The sequence below is a fragment of the Microtus pennsylvanicus genome, chromosome 1, assembly GCF_037038515.1.
Source record: "Microtus pennsylvanicus isolate mMicPen1 chromosome 1, mMicPen1.hap1, whole genome shotgun sequence".
NCBI classification, from domain to species: Eukaryota; Metazoa; Chordata; class Mammalia; order Rodentia; family Cricetidae; genus Microtus; species Microtus pennsylvanicus.
Window position 1 is genome coordinate 188,514,002 of NC_134579.1, and position 20,887 is coordinate 188,534,888.

A 20,887-nucleotide genomic window follows, 5' to 3' on the forward strand; every position below is an offset into this window, starting at 1 on the left:
CCACGCCCTTTCCTGTGACTGACAGAGACAAGCTTGTATTAAATGAAGTGCCAGTTGCCAGAATTCTTGTCTCTTGTCTCCATTCTTCTAGGACTCCATTTAGGAATGACGCACTGCACTGAGTAGCCCTGCCCCAGTTCCTCGTAACTCAACATCTCAGGCTTTCCTTGCTTTTGATGGCTTTGACAGTTTGGAGAGGATTGTCATGTTCTGTGGAATGTTGTTCATTTACGATTTGTCTGATATTTTCCTTATGCTTAGACGTGGATGACACAGTTTTGGGAGGCACGCTGAAGGGGGAAAGCGCTGTTCCACACATTATATAGAGGAGCGTGTTTTTAATGTGACTTATCATTGATGATACTAACTTGATCGCCCGGCTGAAGTCCTTTTTGGTTGTTGTTGCTGTTGTCTCTTCCTGTATTATTCCCTTGGCAGGAAGTGCTATGTTACTGTCCTGGGGTGACAAGGGTTTGCCACCATACCTGGCCGTATTTCGTTGATGATGGAATGTCTTTATGAATTATTTGGGTATCTTTTATTCTCTCTCTCTCTTTTCTTAGTCAGGGTGACTATTGCGGAACACCACAACCAAAAGCAACTCAGAGAAGAAAGGGTTTACTTGATTTACATATCTTGAATCACAGTCCATTGAGGGAAGCCAAAGCAGGAACTGAAACTGGGCAGGATCCTGGAGGCAGGAGCTGATAGAGGCCACAGAGGAATGCTGCTTACTGGCTGGCTTTCTTAGAGGACCGAGGACCAGGAGCTTAGGGATGGCATCACCTACCCCAACACTCGCTAACCTAAGACACTGCTCTACGGGCTTGCCTTCAGTCCAGTCGTATGAAGGCATTTTCTCAACTGAGGTTCTTTCTTCTCAGAAGACTTGTGTCAAGTTAACATAAAACTAGCCAGCACTGTGCATTTATCTCTTTTCAGCGTGTGGTAAACAGCTCTGCATACTCCAAATTCTTCCACCATGTTTGGTGGGTGGGGGAGATCCAGAAAAGGGTTCCCTGGGCAGATGCATTTCTGGTCTCTGCTGCAGCAGTCAGATAAAACCAATGTTACAGTGTCCAGATATAGTGAACCTAGGGGTTTACTGGGCGTATCCTCTTTCCTTTCTTTAAGTGTTAGAGTCTCCGAGTGCGGTTGCTGTTAGGAGGGGAACTGCTTTATTCTGTGGAAGAATTTACATGGAGGATGGAGGCTTGCTTGCTTGCTTCTTTCCTCCCTCCCTTCCTCCCTTTTTTCCTCCCTCCCTCTCTCCCTCCCTCCCTCCCTTCCTCCCTCCTTCCCTCCCTTCCTACCTTCCTTTCTTCCTTCCTTTCTTTCTTTTTGGTTTTTGGAGACAGGATTTCTCTGAGTAACCTCATTGGCTGCCCTGGAACTCACTTTGTAGATGCGGCTGGACTTGAACTCACAGAGAGCTGCCTGTTTCTGCCTCCCGAATGGAGTGCTAGGATTGAAGGCTTATGTCACCACCCTTGGTGTGTGTGGTGGGGGGCCTTTAATGGCATGTAACCATAATTCAAAATGGTTAGCTGGTATTTCACATGAGAATTTAACTTGATGTCTTTATTCCCACTCACATTGGATGAAAACAGGCATCTTTCCCCTCCGTTCTCACACCACAACAATCAATACAGAAAGCTTCTGTGGGTCCACAGCTGTGAAAGCTGAGGACTTCTCTGGTCTTGCAAGCATGCCAGGCTTTCTGCAGTTGCAGATGTCCAGCTGAGCTTCCTCTCATTCTCTGTACCTCTAACTTTGTCTACCTGGAGATAGCATCAGATTCACAGCATGGGGGCCTAAGTCTCCAAAGTTACCTCCCCTTCTAGTTTGCCTGCTTGTTGTAAGCCTCTAGTTGTTTTCGCCCTGTAACTCTGGCTGTGAGTTAAGCCACTCCCAATCTCCTGGTCTTCCAATGATTTGCTTCTAGGGCTCACATATCTCAAAAAAAAAATACAGTTATGGTTGTTATAAAGAATATGTCAAAAGGATGTGTATGAAGAGAGACATGTGAGGAAAGGTGTGTGAGGAGGGGGTGAGGAGTCCATGTACTCTGTGCCTCTCTCAAGAGAAACCTCTGCGTGTTCAGCTGTCTGGAAGCTCAAGCTCCCTGGCCTTTTTTTTTTTTCTTAATTTTTAGAGATGTTTTTAGTGGAGACTTCACTTCATGTATGACTGAAGTATGGATAGCTATGTTGAACTCTGACAGAAAGGAAAGCATCTACACTGAATGTGGACACCCAGCAAGGCGTGCACATCTTGTAGGTCCTCCCTTCTTGGTAGGAATGAAATTTCCCTCCTCCAGGGTAGGAATGAAGGAGTGTCTTATTGTCTACTATCAGGCAAGGGTAGGTCATATGATTTCTTTATGGCTAATTACCAGACAGAAAGATTAGTGTTTCAGTGACCTGCTCTGGGGAAGAGACATTTTAGTTTCTAAGATCTTGTAAGGCAGGAATAATGAACAAAGGTGGAAATAAGTAAGGATATAAATACACTTAATATCACACGTATTCCATTGTTGGCAGGTGTTTATTGTTATCACAATGCTCCAATAAATGTCTTTATGTGCATATCTTTATGTGTTTATCTTAGTGGTTCTGTGAGGAAATTAACAAGACTGAAATCACAGGGGTAAAAGGTGTCCCATTTTGAATTTTGATTCAATTAAATGATTCTTGAAGGAATTTAAGCATTTGTGAAGACAGTATGAAAACGCCTATTGCTTATCTTTGCCGACAATTATGTTACAAATCTTTTTGGCACTTGTAAATCTCATTGATATATAGTTTTTAACTTTAAAAAGTTGTGTCTTTGTATTTGCATATGTATATGGGATGGGGGACAATTTCCGAGAGTTGGTTCTCCTTCTACCATGTGTGTCTGAGGCATCAAACTGAAGTTCTCAGGCTTGAAGGCAAACTCCTTTCCCACTGAGCCATTTCACTGGTCCACATTTTGACTTTAAATGAAAATGATTGCTTTCCATTTCTGGGTTTTGTTGTCATGCTCGTAAAGCTGTATACGGCCCCTCCACCCCAATTTAAAGCTCTTTGGCCATCTTTCATTCTAGCAATTTCATCTTATATCTTCGGAAACTATAAAATGTTTACCTTTATTTTTAATGTTTATGCATGTTAGCGTGTACATGCAGTTCCTGTGGAGGTCAGAGAAAGGTGTTGGATCTCCTGGAGATGAAGGTACAGGCAGTTATGAGCTGCCCATGTGGGACCATCTACTGCTGTCCACTGAATGCAGACACCCAGCAAGGCTTGCGGGCTACAGAACTTCCGGCCTCTTTGAGAGCAGCCCTCCCTTCAGGGTAGGAATGAAGGGGTGGTATCTTATCGTCGACTCTCAGGCAAGAGTGGGTCACATGATTTCTCTGTGAACTTAGGTCCAGGCCAGGCACTTTAGTCACCGAGCCATCTCTTTAGCCTCTCGTTTTCTTCCTTTACGTGTTTCCATCTACCATTTTGGTGTTTCTAGGGCATTCCTTCTACTGGACACTTCTTTTCAAGATCACTGTGTTGAAACATGCTACATTTATTTATTTATTTGTGTGTAGGGTACACTGTCATGCTGCAGCTTGCGCGTGGAAGTCAGAGCAGACCTTGTGAGAGTCATTGCTCTCCATCTACTATGTGGGTCCTGAGAATTGAATTTAGATTACCAAGCTCGGTGCCTTTACCTGCGAGCCATTTTGCCAGCCCCAGACCCCTCTCTCTCTGTCTCTCTTTTGTAAGTGGTTTACCCTTTTTCAGAAGCACAAATAAGTGATCTATTTGGAGACAAAAGGCAGTCAAACAATCAGAGCAAGAACAAACACACCAGTGATATTTAATGATCGCTCCTGGACAACCACTCCTTGTGGGTTTAAACTGGAGTTCTCCTGTGGGAGGCTACAGCCATGGCGTGACTTCTAGCCCTTTGAACATTGGTCCTACTTTGCTTTTGAGGGGTTGTTTGCCTCTGACATGCCGTTGTGAAGCTTGTGCTTGGAGCTTCAGCGAAGGCATGCAAGTCATGGTGGGAGGGTGACAGCAAACACGAGCAGAGCCATTACTTTACGCTATCAGATGGGCATTTCTTCTTTGGCCTTTAACTTCAGAGAGAAATGGTCTGTGGGAGCACACTGTGAGCTACTGGAGGAGTTCTTTGCTCACTGTGGCAGAAACTGTAGATACCATTTATTCTTTTCTTGGAGGATGCTTGGTACCATTTAAACATGAATGAGTGAGCACGAGAGGAGAGCGCTACCCTAGATAAATCGGTTCTCTGCAGATCTCCCCGATAGGTCTCACATTGGAAGGACATGGCAAAGGTGAGTTCCTCACCTTTCTCTTCCATGCCAGGGCTGGTGCTTGAGGCCTCATAGTTTATTCCAGTGACCCATGTTCAAAGAATCTTCTTTACAAGATGTAAGAGATTAAGTTGTAGATTCATAGATAGCCCTGCATTTATTTTACCAGGGGAAGGATGCCAGAGGGTGAATCTTGCTCAGGATTATCATATCCTAAATATAGTTCATGTTTTAGTTCAGGTTGGAGGTTTGAAGTTACCAGTGCCCGTTGTGATGGCTCACCAATCTGAGCTGTGTTAACTGAGGTTGGCTGTAATTTGCAGAATTGCCTTATAATTTAATTTGTGTTATGTCTTTATTTTGTTTAGACCAGGCTTTACATTTGATATTTTATTTTAACCCGTTATTCTCAAACCCTTTTAAAATTTTAATTTGCCACCCCTCTGGTTTCCGAGAGGAAGCTTTGAATCCTTTCTCTAAGGGATTATTTACCACAATAGTTCCTCAAAAAGCAGAGACGTAATGGAGTAGGTGTTGACTTAAGTATTCAAAATACCAAAAACCTCCTTTGATTCTTCATTTTAGTTTATAGAGGGATCTGGTAGGCTCTTCTGCCTGAGAGGCTAGTCCAGCCATCTCTGGGCTGTGTTTAGTCAGTCCAGTGTGCCCTGGATTTTCTGTTGTCAGATTTCCATTGTCTTCCAGGCCTTGTTTCCCCATCTGCACTTGTGAGGTGTTGTTCCAGCAAAGTTAAAGATATTCACTACTATTTTTCTTTCCCCTTTAGAAAAGTTTCAAGAACAATTTACAGTATTTCTGCTTGAGAATTCTTTTGTGCTTTAATTGCAAAAATTTTCCATCTTCTTTCTCATCTCATTTGTTCTTTTGAAAAGGTTTGTGGCTTTTTTATTTGTTTATTTATTTTAATACAGGAGCTAGAAAGGGTGTCACCCAAATCCACTTGGGTTTTTTTTTTTTTTTTTTTTTTTTTTTGGTTTTTTGAGACAGGGTTTCTCTGTAGCTTTGGAGCCTGTCCTGGAAGTCCCTTGGTAGACCAGGCTGGCCTCGAACTCACAGAGATCCGCCTGTCTCTGCCTCTCAAGTTCTGGGATTACAGGTATGCGCCACCACCGCCTGGCTTCCACTTGGTTTAATGTTTGTGATGGTATGGTATATTGATCTATCTGGTTCTCTCTGCAATGTAAATGTTTCCAGTGGGGTCTCTGATGGACCGCTAGCCCCGGCATCTGCCTGGGAACTTCTGCAGTTCTGTTCAGGGCTTGATCCTCTCTCATAGATAGAGAAAATGAAATCTAGCAAAAGCCAGAACCCCTGTGAGACTCTGAAACATTCTCAGGCCTCTTGGCTGGTGGTTTCCTAGAGGTCGTCATAATGTCAGTCACACGAGGGCCAAGCCTTGGTTTCGGTCCCTGATCTATTGCTAACATTATGCGTTACTCAGGAAGGGCTTGGGGAGTGCTGATTAAGCAAATCGGCTCTGAGTAGTCTTTTCTGCATCTGCTGCCCCTGTAGCTGGGCAAATATGTGTTTTTCAGTGTCGGTGTTGGATGGGGATGCCTGCCAGGTGTGAGGTGTGCCTGTGAGGTGTGCCTGTTCCGGTGTGCATCCTCTTCACCCATTTCCAATAACCTGAGTACCTTTACCACGGTAGTTGGGGGCATCAATATGTAAGTCAAATGCCCCTCAACACCTGCCTAGCTAGACTTGGGGACTTCAGAAGGAGATTAGAACATATATATGCTTTGGACTTCACAGTACATAGTAGATGCTCTTCAACAAAATGTTAAGTTAGAGTCTGTCTTTGTATGTCCCATAGAAGTTGGGTTTGCTTCAGTCTGCTTGCTTTCCACAGTGAAAAAAGTCCCCAGAAAACTAACATGTCTCTGAGACCTGAGTTCTCACAGAGTTGTGGTTTGTTTTGTTCCATTTTTTAGTTTCTCTCACCGAAAAGAATGCAGCTTGGCCAAAAGTTAGAGGTCTGGTTGTCAATGCGGTCTCTTAATTCATCTTCCTAAAATATCAGCATTTTTTTCAATTATCACATTGGAATTCTAAATACAGCAGTAGGCTGTTTCCTGAATGCTTTTATTTGTATTTATTGTTGGTATTCTTTATAAAAATCAGGCATAAAGACACTTAACAAATGGACCAACAGGGTCAAAAGTCAAATGAAGAAAAAAATGGGGGATTTCTGCTTCATTCCCAAAATTATGTTTCAGTTCAATTGCTGCTTGCCAGTTTTTGACTCAAGGTTTATTTGTTGAAGGACTAATATATGCAAGGCGCCTTGTTAGATGTGGAAAGTACAGAAATAAATAAATACGTCTATAGCAGCCTGAAGCTCACAGTCAGTCAGAGACAGGTAAATAAACTAACTCATGTCTGTGGTCTGGGCTGCTGTAACCTAAGAGGAGACTCTGGTTCAGAGGAGCAAAGAGCAACTCGCTTCCAAAGGAAGCAGCCAAGTCAAGATCTAGTTTACTGTGTGGACTCATACTATAGCCTGTCAACAAAAGATTTTTCTAGAAGCTTCTAGAATAGTCCATCTATGCTACTTTTATAGTTAAAGGCTTCAAGATCTCTCCACATTCCAGTTCTCTTTCATAACCCCTGTGCCTGCCCCACTCCTTGCTGGGTTTTGGTTTTGCCACTTTTGCAATTAACTCCATGATCCTTGGCAAATTACTCACTTCTCCATAGTTCAGTTTTCTTAAACTGGTGTAATCATTATAATTGCTTTGCGAATGCTCTTGTGAGGATTAAGTGACTTAATATAAAACTCTAGAAGAAGTAGGATGTGCCATAGAAATGACAGCTGTTATTGTGGTTATTTTTTCAGATTCCTTGTTCCCTGCTATACCTTCATGGGGCTGCTGAAAGCACCCTAGCATGTACTGTGATTTTATAGGTTCACTGCCAGGTTGCATTTTGCAGATTCATGTTTTTCTCATTAATGTAAGACTTATTCCAGAGATGTTTTCATAGGTCACATGCCCTGAGATTAAGGATTTTAGTACAATGTCTTCTGTTTGTTTAGTTTTTGTGCTTCTCCTCTAGACCTCATTTCATCATACACAGCAGACAGTTGAACATTTGTTTACTGACAGAGAAGGAAATGACTTTTTCTCTGCAAGCATCTTTGCGTAGCCTTTTGTCATCTCTCCTTTTGGACTCTCCCAATTGCTGCCAGTATCTCAGCATCTTTTACGTTTTTCTCCTGTAGCTCTTGTCAAATTCTGTTGCCTTCATTTGTTTGAATTTCCATGGCCCCACATTTTGTTTCTTCATAGGTTCAGAGTTGCTCTCATGGCCTCTCTGGCTATGAGTGCAGTGAATGCATACAAGGGGGCATTCACATTTCGGTGAATACTCGATAAAGCAAGGGTATCCCAAATGAAATAACACTAATGTGGAGCTGGTAATATGGCACAGTGGGCACAGGTCCTTGCTGCCTAGCTTAATGACGCGAGGTCGGGCCTCAGGACCCAAATGTGGAAGCTGAGGGCTGATCCCCTGGTGCACACATGCACACATGCATGCACCCATGCACACACACCACTAAATAATAGATAAATGTAATATAAAATTAATGATAGTGTGAAGAAATCTGTGAGAAAAACGAGGTTTGGAAAATGTCCATATCTTTTGTCTCACTTAATGTTAAGGAAAAACGTAATGATTTAGTTAAAAACCCTGACCAAACAAGAAGGAAACTAAAAAAATAAATAAATATTCTAACACAGAGGCAAAGCATTTCAACAACCGTGCTTTTGCTTCATGTGCCTCAGCTTTCTAGGATAATACTGTTTTATTTTTTCTATAATTCTCAAGAAAGTATCAAACTATAAAAGTGTCTCAATATGCCGGGTGGTGGTGGCACACGCCTTTAATCCCAGCAGAGAGGAGTAGGAGGCAGGAGGAATTCTGTGAGTTCCAGGCCAGGCTGGTCTACAGGAGCTAGTTCCAGGACAGCCAGCATTGTTACACAGAGAAACCCTGTCTCAAAAAACCATACGAAATCAGACCGAATCGAACTAAACCAAACCAAACCAAACCAACCAACCAACCAAAACAACAAAAGTGTGAATTGTTTCAGAGTTAAATCTTGCTAAGGGGTTGAAAGAGGTGGCTGAATTGTTAGAATTCATGTTTCTCTTTCAGAGGACTTGGCTTCAGTTCCCAACACCCACATGGTGCCTCACAACCATCTGAAACTCCAGTTCTGGGGGTCTGGTATTCTCTTCAGGCTTCTGTGGGCGCCAGACATGCATGTGGTGCACATGCATACATGCAGGTGATAGATTTCATACACGTAATAAAAATATTCAAAATAAATGCTTGGTGAACTTTGACATCACATTAAACTACTTTGTGAAGAAAAACCAAACTGAGTCAGAATTTACAGGGAAGGTCCCAGGGAAGTTAACTAGTAAAATTATTTCAACTAGGTATGTATAACAGAGTAATAGATGCTGCAAATTTCTTCCTCCTTCCATCCTTTCCTCCCTCCCTCCTTTTCCCTCCCTCCTTTTCCCTCCCTCCTTTCCTTCCTCCCTCCCTTTCTATCATTCTTTGCGGCAATAAGGATACATGAAGGATTTTGTTGTTGTTGTTGTTATATTTATGCTTTGATTCTGTGCTACATGTTATATTGTTATAAAATATAAATACATGCAACTTATTTTTTTTCAGTGAAGAAGTAATTATGAAAACAGAAGCGCATGCCTTCTGTTAATTAACAAGAGGACAGGGAGCTGCATGTACCACGGTCCCCCCTTACATGGTTAAAGGGCACAATTTAAATGCTTGCTCACTATCAACTCTTTCCATCCTGTTCTTTCCCTTCCATTTCTCCCACACAAATACCCATGTCTACTTGATCCTATTTAGCCATTCCGCCCACACTTTAACTCCCTAGTCTGCTTTTCTGCTTTGTTGATTCCTCTTTTCTCATTCCCAGGCTGTGCCAAGCGTTCATTCAGGCTTCCCGCCCCCTTCCTAGATTCTCATGCCATTTACGTCCATTTGCAAGACAGATAGGTCAAGCTGGGTTGCCAGAGCCTGCGGGCTCTGCCTTTTCGTCCATGATGACTTTGTCTTCATCATCTCCGCCTTAGCTGCCACCCTTCCCATGGTGTGGTCCTTCCATGACAGCAGAGTCTTGCTGTGACTTCCTCACTCCCAATGGTGCTCCTTGCTTGATCAAGAATTGAACTGCCTCCACCTTTCTGTAGTTCAGGCTCTTGGGCATGTGCGAGTATTTTTCCCTTTGTTTATTTTGCTCAGACTTCTGCCATGCCTGTTTCTGAGACTAACTCCTCAAGATGCTCCAGAGTAGAGAAAAAAAATAACATGACTTTTAAAAGCCAGTTTCTGTGTTTTGTTTGTTGAGTTCAAACAGTTTTGAAGTAACTGTGGTCAGATAATTGTTGCCTGTATGCCACTGTGTGTGGGTTAGGCTGCTTTTCCTGGTTCTCCGAGAAGTACAATCTCACTTGCCACTGCTTAATTAAATAACAACAGCTTCTCAATAACAAGGTTCTAATTTTAGGTATATAAACCATGAGTAATTGCATGAGATACAAACTTTGTAGCTATCTCAGCAGTGCATAAATTGCTGTGTACCTAACAGGTGCATATCACCAGTAGCAGGTCCTATCATGGAATTCAGAGTCTGTCAGTGCTTGGTTGACAGGCATCTCTCAGGCCGTTCATGCACAGACGGCAACGTGTATTCGTCCCGCTACCCTGCAGACCAGGGCTATGCCTCCACGACATTTTATAACAGTGGATAACTGAAGAGGCAACTGATGGACAAGAGAACGGAAGTGAAATGCCCAAATGAGCAGAAAAGTGGTAATGCTGGAGTTGGAATTCAAACAAATTGTGAGTGGAGTTTTGGAAGACACGGCATCCTATGGGAGTATTGCCATTAGCAATTTAGTGGGTGAAGGCAGGAAGCCAGAGGAATCGAGTGAAGGCTGCTTTGTGGATGCGTGCAAGGAGAGTGTCTGTGGCAATAAGAATGGGGAAGCGAAAGTAACCTCAGAGTGCAAAGGTTGCAATAGGACGGCAACCTGAACTTCCAAAAAAAAAGACCCTCCACAGCAAAGAAAAGACCTGTATTTTGTATTGTAAGTTATGCCATAGGTGAGAGGAAAATACGTCCATAGGTACTGTTCAAACTGTTCTAGACAGATCCTACAAAACGAACTTCAATTTCCTATTGTTTTAGTGTTTGAAACTGCAGTGTGAAATAGAGATTACTTCTACTGGCATCACCTCTATTTATATGCATATTTCATAGTGAAAGAAATTTTGATGTTTTGAATAGATATATGTAATTGCCTTCCTGTTGAATTTCTATGCCAGTTAGGGGTCCCAGAGAATTCTATTAGTTCCCATTTCTGATACTTCATTGTATCCATTTGTCCTTAGTTACTTGCCATTCATATCATCATCTGGTAATTTCCCATCTTTATGGGCATGCTGATAGTTTCCCTTTGTACAAAATATATACAAGACCCCCAGTGGATATCTGAACCTGAGGGTAGTCCTGGTTGCTTTCTCTTGCATATCTGTGTGTGTATACCTCTCTTTCCTTGATCTATCTACCTATTAAAGTCTAATTTAAATTTTTTTAGTCTTTTTTTTGTTGTTTTTCGAGACAGGGTTTCTCTGTGGCTTTGGAGCCTGTCTTGGAACTAGCTCTGTAGACCAGGCTGGTCTCGAACTCACAGAGATCCGCCTGCCTCTGCCTCCCGAGTGCTGGGATTAAAGGCGTGTGCCACCATCGCCCGGCTTAAAGTCTAATTTAAAAAGTAGACACTTACTTACATCAAAACGGATAAAATAACACAGTCATAACAATATAATGCCATAAAAGTTATGTGATCTCTCTCAAAATACCTACTTGTAGTCTACTCCTCTTTCCTGTGGTGAGATGCAGTGAGATGAACGGTAGAGCTGTTGGGACACAGTGTGAGGCTGCTGTCAAGGGTTCCTTGAATGCTAGTGCTACATTACTATGTCAGGGAGCCCGAAAGGCCATGACTGCTCTTACAGCTGACAGGTAGCGCATTCTTCATAGGGACATGCAAAGATGATGCATGTCCGGGATGAGAGAGCACAGTGACACATTCCATAATTACTCAGAACGGTGTGCAATTTACAAATGATGAGTCGTTATTTCTGCCATTTTCTGCTTACTATTTTCTGATGATGAACGGCTGTGGATAACTCAAATTGGAAAGTGAAGGCACACATGTAGGGAGACTACTGTGTGTATACTTAGGCATATTTTGGTTTTTAAAACTCCGGCTTTAGTGCTGCTGTGTTTCAAACGACGCCTTTGCCTTTTTCTTTGCAGTAAGATAGACTGCTCTCTTCTTTCAGTCCCTGTGTACTGCCTCTTAAATGTTTGTAGTCACTCGAACCTCCTTCAGCCAATGGCCTTTGAGAGGCTGGACCAGATTGGGTGTGGTTTGGGGGTACTAAAAAGGTGCAGACCCACCCTCTGCTCTTTCCTCGCACTCCTCTCCGCCCCCTGCGTTTACACCCAAATGCTGCTCCCCATTGCGATTTGTGAGCCCCCATTAAATAGAGAACCCCTTATCATACCCTATTCAGAGCTAGTGTGGGATTACTTTATTCGTATTCCCCTTCATTTGGTGTGTTCCCCTTCATGAATGTTTAGTATTTTGTGTAGAGACTGGATCATGGCGTTACTCTGTAATCTTGAAAACGTGAGGCGGTAGAGACCTTACACTCACTGTCCTGCCTCATTCTTCATTCCCTCTTTTATCTTGGCTCCCATCCAGCAACACTACATCCCTGTGTGCACCTCCGTTGAGGGTCTGTCGCCTTTTGGATTTGCTGTGGTGGGTTTTGTTCTGGTTCAAACATGCTTCTAGTCCTTCATCTAGTACTTTGCTTATGCCTTCCTTCCTTGGAGTTCTGCCTGATGCTGTCTTTCTGGACATTTCCTTGCTCTAACTCTCTTCCTTTCCTTCAACATTGATTATCAGGATCATATCATTTCGCAGCCCCGCCAAAGGCTTTCCCCATGAACCTCCTCTGATCCCTCTCATTCCAGCCACCCCACCCTTTCTTCTTCAGTAAACGACTGCAGAACCTTGCCTAAGATTCGTAGAACCTCCGAAAGGTGAGCCATTTGTACTGATGTCTTCACCTTCTCCTCCACAAATGCAAGCTCCCAGAGGTAGCTCTTATTCTTCCCTATGGTACAGAGCACTTTTGCACACAGTCCTTCCTCGGTGAATGTTTTACTGAAATGCCTGTGAGATGACATTCCAGGGTGCCTTGAAGAAAACGCCAACCTGCAAATTAACTAACTAACCAACCAATCCATTAACTAACTAACAAAAAGGATTGTTTTGTGTATTATTTTTCTCTTTTTTCTTCTGACTCTCAAAAGTTTTCCACTGACCTGCAAGCTCTATCTACTTAGTTTTAAATGTTAAAGACAATAATCATGGCTGGGCAGGGAAAGTGAGAAGATGTTAACACTGGAAGGGTTCTGAGAGATTGGGGTAGTCCAGCTCTCTAGTTTCATAGATGAATACACAGGTGCTTAGAGCTCTTAAGCCACCACCTCAGCGTATACAACCAGCTCCTGGCAGTGTTCAAGTCCAGAATAAGGCACCCTCTCTTCAGTGATCTTCCCCATGGCATGCACGGTGCATTTCAGGGTGCTGTGTTAGGCTTAAGTTTGTGAGTTAATGGGTAAAAGAGGCTTAGGATATTCCAAGACATCAATAGAAGATGAGTCTCTTAATAAATTTTTCTCATTAAGGGTCACATTGTTTTCTCCCTTTGTATTAGCCAAGTGTTTTTCTTGTTTCATTAATTTTGGATGATTTAGAAATTTGCTGGCATTTAAGTAAGTTTATCACAGACCTTTATCACACTCTCAGAATAGTACACAGACCAGTAGTGTATGCTTTGAAATGTTCAGAAAATGAACACGTCTCTGTGACCAGCTGCCACCTCTGGAAATACCTGCGCTAGCAAAGTCAGAATCACTAAAAAGAATGAAATTATGGGGAAATGGAAGGATTTGGAAAGGATCTGATAGTTTTTTCTCTCCTTACAGGTTTTGTCAGTATGTGTGCTAACAACAATTCTTGGTTGTATATTTGGATTGAAACCAAGCTGTTCTAAAGAAGGTAATTAATACTGTGGGGGTATGGTGTGACTGTATGCCGGGTGCTTGTGTGTGTGTGTCTGTGTGTGCGTGCACACACATCTTTGTATATCTCTCTGTGTGTACACTTACATCTGAGTGTATATGTGCATGTGTGTATACATGTGTTTGTGTATTCCAGCATTACACTGTGATTGAGACAGCTGTCATCTCCGTGTCCTGTGTATACTATTATACAGATATTGAGAATTTGATGGTAGATTTGATGTTGGTTTAACCATTTTTCCTGAAGTCCTATCTTATTTTAGCCTTAAAAAGTTTTTTGGTTAAAACATTTTATATTAAAATGTATACTAAGGTCTGTGACCAAAACAACCATCCCCCTCCAAAACAACACCACCAAAAAAAACAAAACAAAACCACAAAGACCTGAGCAGAGGCTTCCGTACAGTGCCTGTGGTCTTCTCTCTCTAGCTTTCCAAGGAATGACTGGGATCACATGCCCCAAGCCCCAAGGAGTTGATTGCTAAAGCAACTCTGGAGGTTACTAGGAGACCAGTTAGCATCCCTAGGTGACCAGAATCTCAGAAGATTTTATGTTTCTGCCATTGCTAGTTTCAAAGTAGAAATGAAATCATCCACTTTAGTTGTGTTTCCTGGTGTCAAGATCAGCATCAAAAAATCCCCATGTAGACAGAGAGAACCACAGGCAACTTCAGTGGTCATTCTTTTGATTCTGTAGTGTCTCCTTCTATACCCCCACATGGTTTCTTTTGTGTCCTGTTCAACTACCATGTTATAATAACATTACTTTTCTCAAATGTTTAGTGATTGTGTGAAATACGCCAATCTTACCCGTCTAGCTAGAGCAAATATACACACGCTTAATACAAGGGAAAACCGAGGCTTCCATGTTCACCTATGTAGCCTTGCATGAAATGAAGTCATTCCACTTCACATCAAAGAAATTGAAAAAACAATAGCAATTTTAATCTGCGCTTGAGATAGTGGGTTCTGTTTTAGCAGTTGCCAGATGCCTATGAAGTAACAGCTGTTACTGTGCTGGCCCCTCCTTTCCTGACAGTGCCAGGAAAGCTCCCTCCTCACTCCAGGACTCATTGTTTCTCTTTGTAAAATTGCCTGGTTTCCAAGCGACAGAAATGAGTTACTCTCCATGGGGGAGTCTTGACTCAGGGGTGCCTTAGCTGGTGCATGCTTTGGAATTCTGTGATTGGCAGCCTCTAACTTATGCATAATTTTCAGTGAAAAGCTGCAAAGGCCGCTGCTATGAGAGGACGTTCAGCAACTGTCGCTGTGACAGTGCCTGCGTCAGCCTTGGGAACTGCTGTCTGGATTACCAGGAAACCTGTGTGGACCCAAGTGAGTAGGGCAAGGTGGGGAAAGGGAGGGTCACAGGCACCAGGGAAAGACCACAGGAGAGCTAAGCATCTTCCAGGTCTGTTGTTTGACTAACTCAGTGTTCTTTTTCTTTTCTAGACATAAATTTTATCTGTCTGTCTGTCTCATCTCTCTCTCTCTCTTTTTCTCTCTCTCTCCCCCTCCCTCCCTCAATCCACCCATTCATCCATCATGTATTTTTTGAGATAAGGTCTTACTATGTGGTCCTGGTTGACCTGGAGCTTGTTATGTAAACCAGGCTGCACTTGAACTAACAGAGATCCACCTACCTATTCTTCTGGAGTACAGTGCTCAAAGTCATGCTCCCCCATGCCCAGCTTCATGTTTTTTGTTTTGTTTTTCTGATTTTTAATTACATATTTTCTATTGCAGACTTTCCATTTCAACACTTAAGGGAAACTCTTCATTTAATTCATCTTTGTTAAATGTTTTATGGATAACAAAGTTGTATCTGTTTTTCATGGATGCTAAAGCCTTTGTGGCTCAATTTACATTTAAACTAAGTCCTTAAAGGATACTTTAAAATATATGAATATTTTCATTAGGGACCTATTAAAGAAAGAAATCTTGGCTATTCACTGACCATATTAAAATAAAACCATCAAAACAGGAAAAATTGAGATAAGAAAGAGATCAAATTACACACACACACACACACACACACACACACACACACACATATTGAATGGCTGTAGACGTTGAAAATTACTTTGAAGGATGCCAACAGTACTATAATGCTTTGTAATGAGTCTTTCTCTGTAACACCAGCTCCCAAATAATGACATGGAGACTTGCTCTCTACTCTATAGCCCTGGGTGGCCTCCAACTTGGCATCCACCTTCTGTGGGGAGTACTGGTTAGATTATAGCTGTTTATTGCCATGCATGGTTTTAGATTAAACTTTGAGAACCCTGACAATCACTACTGGGGCCAGCCAAGGTTTTCTTATATTTGTGCAATAATGATGAAATCTAGGGTTTCTAGTGAAATAATAATGGCGGCGTTTGCCAGCGTTAGTTCAGAGTGGCTAAGTGGAGGCAGAATCTTGGGACTTAGTTATGAACTATGTCCTTCGCCCTCAGCCTTCTGTCCTGATGATTGGTGATGATTCTATGGATGTGTTGAATTTGAACTGCAAGTGTATCTATTCCTTTGGTGTTGGTTTCTAGTGCACATATGGACTTGCAACAAATTCAGATGCGGTGAGAAGAGATTGTCCAGGTTTGTGTGCTCTTGTTCAGACGACTGCGAGGCTCAGAATGACTGCTGCATCAACTACAGCTCTGTGTGCAAAGGTCAGGCTTCCCCATGCGGGCTCTCCGGGAGCCTGGCATCTTCCAGGGTCTTACGGGGGCTTTTGATTGGCACTGTCTTTTATACCAGCAGCCGTATTTCTTTCCAGTACAGTATCAGTTGTATTGATGGGCCTGTTATATTTGCTGAAAAGGACTTGTAAAAGCTGTTATTCCAGAATGGTTCAAATGTATACAGGGATTAAGAATGTGTAATTTGTCATCTGGTTTAATGAGAGTTACTGTCTATACATGGTTGACTTTTTTTTTACCTGCAGCCATTTTACTTTTTATTCCTGCCACCCTCTGCATGCTGTTTAGATCGTACCTTCATACTTAATACTGTGCTTGTTTAAGGATCCTCTTCCAGATCTGGCTGACCTTTATGTCCCAGGTTTCCTTGTAATAAGGGAGCAGAATCTGATGCAAAATTGATTTGATGAGATCGCGTGTATTTAGGGTGGAATGGCTTTAGACATTGAAAATTACTTTGAGGGATGCTGATAGTACTATGTTTTGTAACGAGTCTTTCTCTATAACACCAGCTCCCAAATAATGACATGGAGACTTATTCTTAATTATGAAAGCATGGTCATAGCTTAGGCTTGTCCCACTAGCTTTTAAAACTTTAACCCATCTATTTTGATCTACATTCTCTTGTGTGGCTCATTACCTCATGTCGCCATACTGCTGTTTTCTCCATGTCTGGCCGGTGACTCCGCCTTTTTCTTATCAGAGTCCTCTCTGTCACCAGAAGTCCCACCTATACCTCCTGCCTAGCTATTGGCCTTTCCGCTTTTTATTACACCAATCACAGAAATACGTTTTCACACAGCGTCCAAATATCTTGAATAATGTTTTGTTCAAGAATTATAAGTTTTTTCTTGAACCTGACTCTAAATATAAGGGAACTAAGACACCAAAGTCCCAATTTTGTAGCGTGGCTGGGACAGGTTATAAATTCTGCCTGAAAATATTAACACTTAGAAAAGAAAAAAAAATCTCAGTTCTCACAAAAATGACTTAGTTGTCCCTGTATCTAATGGAAACAAGTTGAAGAACCCATGAGCATGCTCCAGTCCTCTGATACTAAGTCCTTTGATATTAAACAACATAGCATTTTCACAGAATCTGTACATATCATCACCCATACCTCAAATGCTGTCTAATTACATACAGTGCCAATCAAATGCAAGTGCTATATAAACAGTTGGTATATATGGCACTTCTTAGGAAATAAACTATTAATGTTCAATTCAGATGCAATTCAAAGATATTTTTAACCTGCAGTTGGTTGGATCCATGGGTGCAGAATATTTGGAGACCAGAGGGATGAGTAGTATATTTTAATCTTCAGGTTATGCATTTTGGTTTCTCCCTGGTGAGAACTGTTATTTGGAAACAGAATAACACTCTGTATTCATGCTATTTCTCTACTGCCCATGCCTCATGATGTCTATTTGTTTTGCTTTGGGGATTCTATGTTGCTGTGTCTGATAAACATTTCGTTCCTGCCATTATCAAGTGTGCTCACTAATTTTTATTTTCTTTTTTTTTGAAAATGTTCCAGAGAAGAAAAGTTGGGTAGAAGAAGCATGTGAAAACATTGATACGCCGCAGTGTCCAGCAGAGTAAGATCATGTTCTGAGACATACACATATTTTCCCTTTTTTAGAAGGGCCTTGTTTTCTTTCTAAGTTAAGATTAAAATAGCAATAAATCATTGGCTGATAAAACATTAGCTTTCCCCAGACCTTGTATTTGCTAATAGTTCTGCAGAGGACTGTGGTTTGACCCTGACTCTGGAAGCTGGTAGAAAGAAACAGACCAGGAATACATCATCTGTCATCCTTGACTGCTAGTGGTGTAGTGTTTGGAAGCTTTTGATGCAAAAATCTTGGCTTTTTTGTGGGGATTTTCATGTTGAACTTGTAGCAAATCATAGTTCTTTTAATGTTATTTTAAAATTGCATACATTTTTGAATAAATAACACATCTATGAGAGGAAGTTCCATGAGTTTTATAATTCATCTGTGTTCTTTTTGAACTACTATTTATGTTAAGAAATACATTTTTTTGCCAGTACAAAATAATGCCTTCTAAACTTTAAAACACATTAAACCTATATTTTTGCTTATTTTGCTCATGTATGTAATTTATTTTATCATACAACTTTTTGGTTTGAAACAGTAGTAATGACAATAAAAGCTAAACCTAATCTAAGTAACTCCTCATCACAAGTTTTTTTTTATATAAAGGAAACTCCTCTCTAAGTTGTTTGTTTTTGTTTTCTTCATGTACTAAAATTTAGACTCACTGATACTTCTCTTTCTAAATGTTGATCATTGTTTGAAAATGTAATTTAAGCCCTTTAGCGGAAAACACAACTCCTGCCATCGTTTAGAGCTGTTGGGGATTTTCATGTCAGTGTATTTACCTGGTGGTCTACTAACCCGCTCTTACGTTTCTTGTTGATTGACATAATTGTGGGCTTTGGCTGACATGATACACAGTTACCTGCAATCACTCTCCCATACTCCTGATACATGCCTGTGAAGTACTCAATGATAAAATATGCACACACACATAAATGCATGTAAGGCATTCTCTTGAGTCTTCCAGCTGATTCTTTTGGACTATCCCAGTTGCACACTGACCTTAGTGAGAAGCCTTCACTATGGCAGAGCCAGGGAGAGGCCATCTTTATTAGATGTGTCTTCATTTTGCCTCTTTCCACAGCTTTCTTTTTCTCATTCCCAGGTTTGACTCACCTCCTACTCTCTTATTTTCCTTGGATGGATTCAGAGCTGAATATTTACACACCTGGGGTGGACTTCTTCCTGTTATTAGCAAGCTGAGTGAGTAACTTCACAGTGGAGTCCTGGAGGGTCACGACTTTGGAGATGGGTGGGGGAGGTGGGCCCTTTTTTGGAAAAGTACTGAGCAAGCCTCTCACTGGTTTCCAACACTTCTCCATTGCACACAGTCAACCTGGGAGAACACTCGTCTTGATATTGTAGATCCTTAAAAACTGCCCAGAAAACACTTCCAACTTACCAATTTTTCTAGTGTCTTCACCATTGTGCATCGCTACTCATTTTTATTCTTTTTGAGAATTTTGGATTCTTTGGGAAAACATTTATTTCCTTCCTGGATATTAAAATAGAATTTCGAAAACTGAACAATTTGAAAATGGATAGACTAGTCACATAGTCTCCTGCAGAGGTCAGCTAGCCTCTGATATCATTTGGGTCAAACTGAATATCTATTCAATATCATCTCTTCTCTTTTTGAGACAAGGTCTTGTGTAACCTAGACTAGGCTTAGATTTTCTGTGTAAAGACAGCCTTGAGTTCCTCATCTTTCTGCCTTTACCTCCCAAGGCCAAGGTTACAGGTATGCACAGCCATGCCCACCTTCAATTTCTTTATTTTAACTAAAGTTTTCATTGAAAAGTTATTCTCCAAATTGCCAATGAAATAAGATAGTTTTTTCTTAGTATTGAAGCTAAAGCTTTAAATTTGATTGTTAGTCAGTTACAGCAAAATTACTGAGAGAGGGAAGAGCATGTGTGGATGTGATAGCTGTTAGACTTTGTTGTTAGTGCTTACAGTTGCTGTAGTGTTCTACAGGCCTGAAATAGAAGCAGAAACGTGACGTTATTGGTAGTGTTCTACTGGGATTCTCAAACATCTCCTCGACAAATGCATTATGTTCTTTTAAACATTAAAATTACTCTCAGTAAATGCATGTGCCTATCATTATTCTGTGGTAATTTAAAATTTTAAGTTTTTAATGTCTACCTGGAAGATAACCTTTTTAGATAGACACTTGACGTAAGTCAGGCCTATGGCCTTCAGAGGTTTTAGCCAGCCCTTTTCCTTTTCCCTTCCTGAGGAGACTTGGCTTCGTGGTGCCGGACAAAGTTAAGGAGCTGTCAGCAAATATGTGGACACATTAAAGTGAAGCAAGGCTTAGAGAACTCACAGTGCAGCACCAAGTAACTGGGAGGATGTGGGGTGGGGTGGGGTTGAGGTTGGTTACTCAGAGCCCTTAGGAAGGGCATGCGTATGCAGACACACACTGATCTGGGGAACATTTCTAGGTACTGCCTTTGAAATACACTGGAATCAGTAATTGTATGCCCTGTCCGCAAGAGTAGACAGTGTGGGAGAGATAGATAGATACAGAGAGAGAGAGAGAGAGAGAGAGAGAGAGAGAGAGAGAGAGAGAGAGAGAGAGAGAGAGAGGAGACAGAGAGAGACAGAGACAGAGACAGAGACAGACCCAGGGCTAACCCAGGAAGATATCCCATCAACAGCGTCAGACTTCTCAACTCTCCTTGACTCGTATGCCTTTTGGTTTTGGAGCAGCTAATAAGCTCATCCCTGGATGGCTGGTTCATGTGTTATAGTCTCGGTCAATGTCACCTCAGTGCTGTTTCTTCCTAGGGTCTTCATTTGCAGATCTAGCTGAGACTGGAGCCTTTTTTTCTTATATTTATTATAATTTAGCTATTTGATCACTAAGTATCAAGACCTTGCAAGCATCCTGCTATAATTATCTAAAACTTAATGCCATTGATAAATGTAGGCTAGTTGCCTAATTTTTTCTGACAAAAAAAATAAGGTCTGGAGATATTGGCTCAGCTGATAGTGTTCTTGTCCAGCA

The 20,887-nt window shown here is 41.6% G+C and overlaps 1 protein-coding gene across 1 annotated transcript in view; it reads left to right on the forward strand.

Annotated features, from left to right (window-relative positions):
- Enpp1 (ectonucleotide pyrophosphatase/phosphodiesterase 1) overlaps window positions 1-20,887 on the forward strand; it is a 73,033-nt gene that overhangs the window by 24,024 nt on the left and 28,122 nt on the right. Inside the window, exons 2-6 of the mRNA XM_075947541.1 lie at window positions 13,455-13,527; window positions 14,769-14,885; window positions 16,094-16,219; window positions 17,787-17,847; window positions 18,977-19,074. Of these exons, the coding sequence (XP_075803656.1) occupies window positions 13,455-13,527; window positions 14,769-14,885; window positions 16,094-16,219; window positions 17,787-17,847; window positions 18,977-19,074 (475 nt within the window). The remainder of the gene's footprint in view (window positions 1-13,454; window positions 13,528-14,768; window positions 14,886-16,093; window positions 16,220-17,786; window positions 17,848-18,976; window positions 19,075-20,887) is intronic.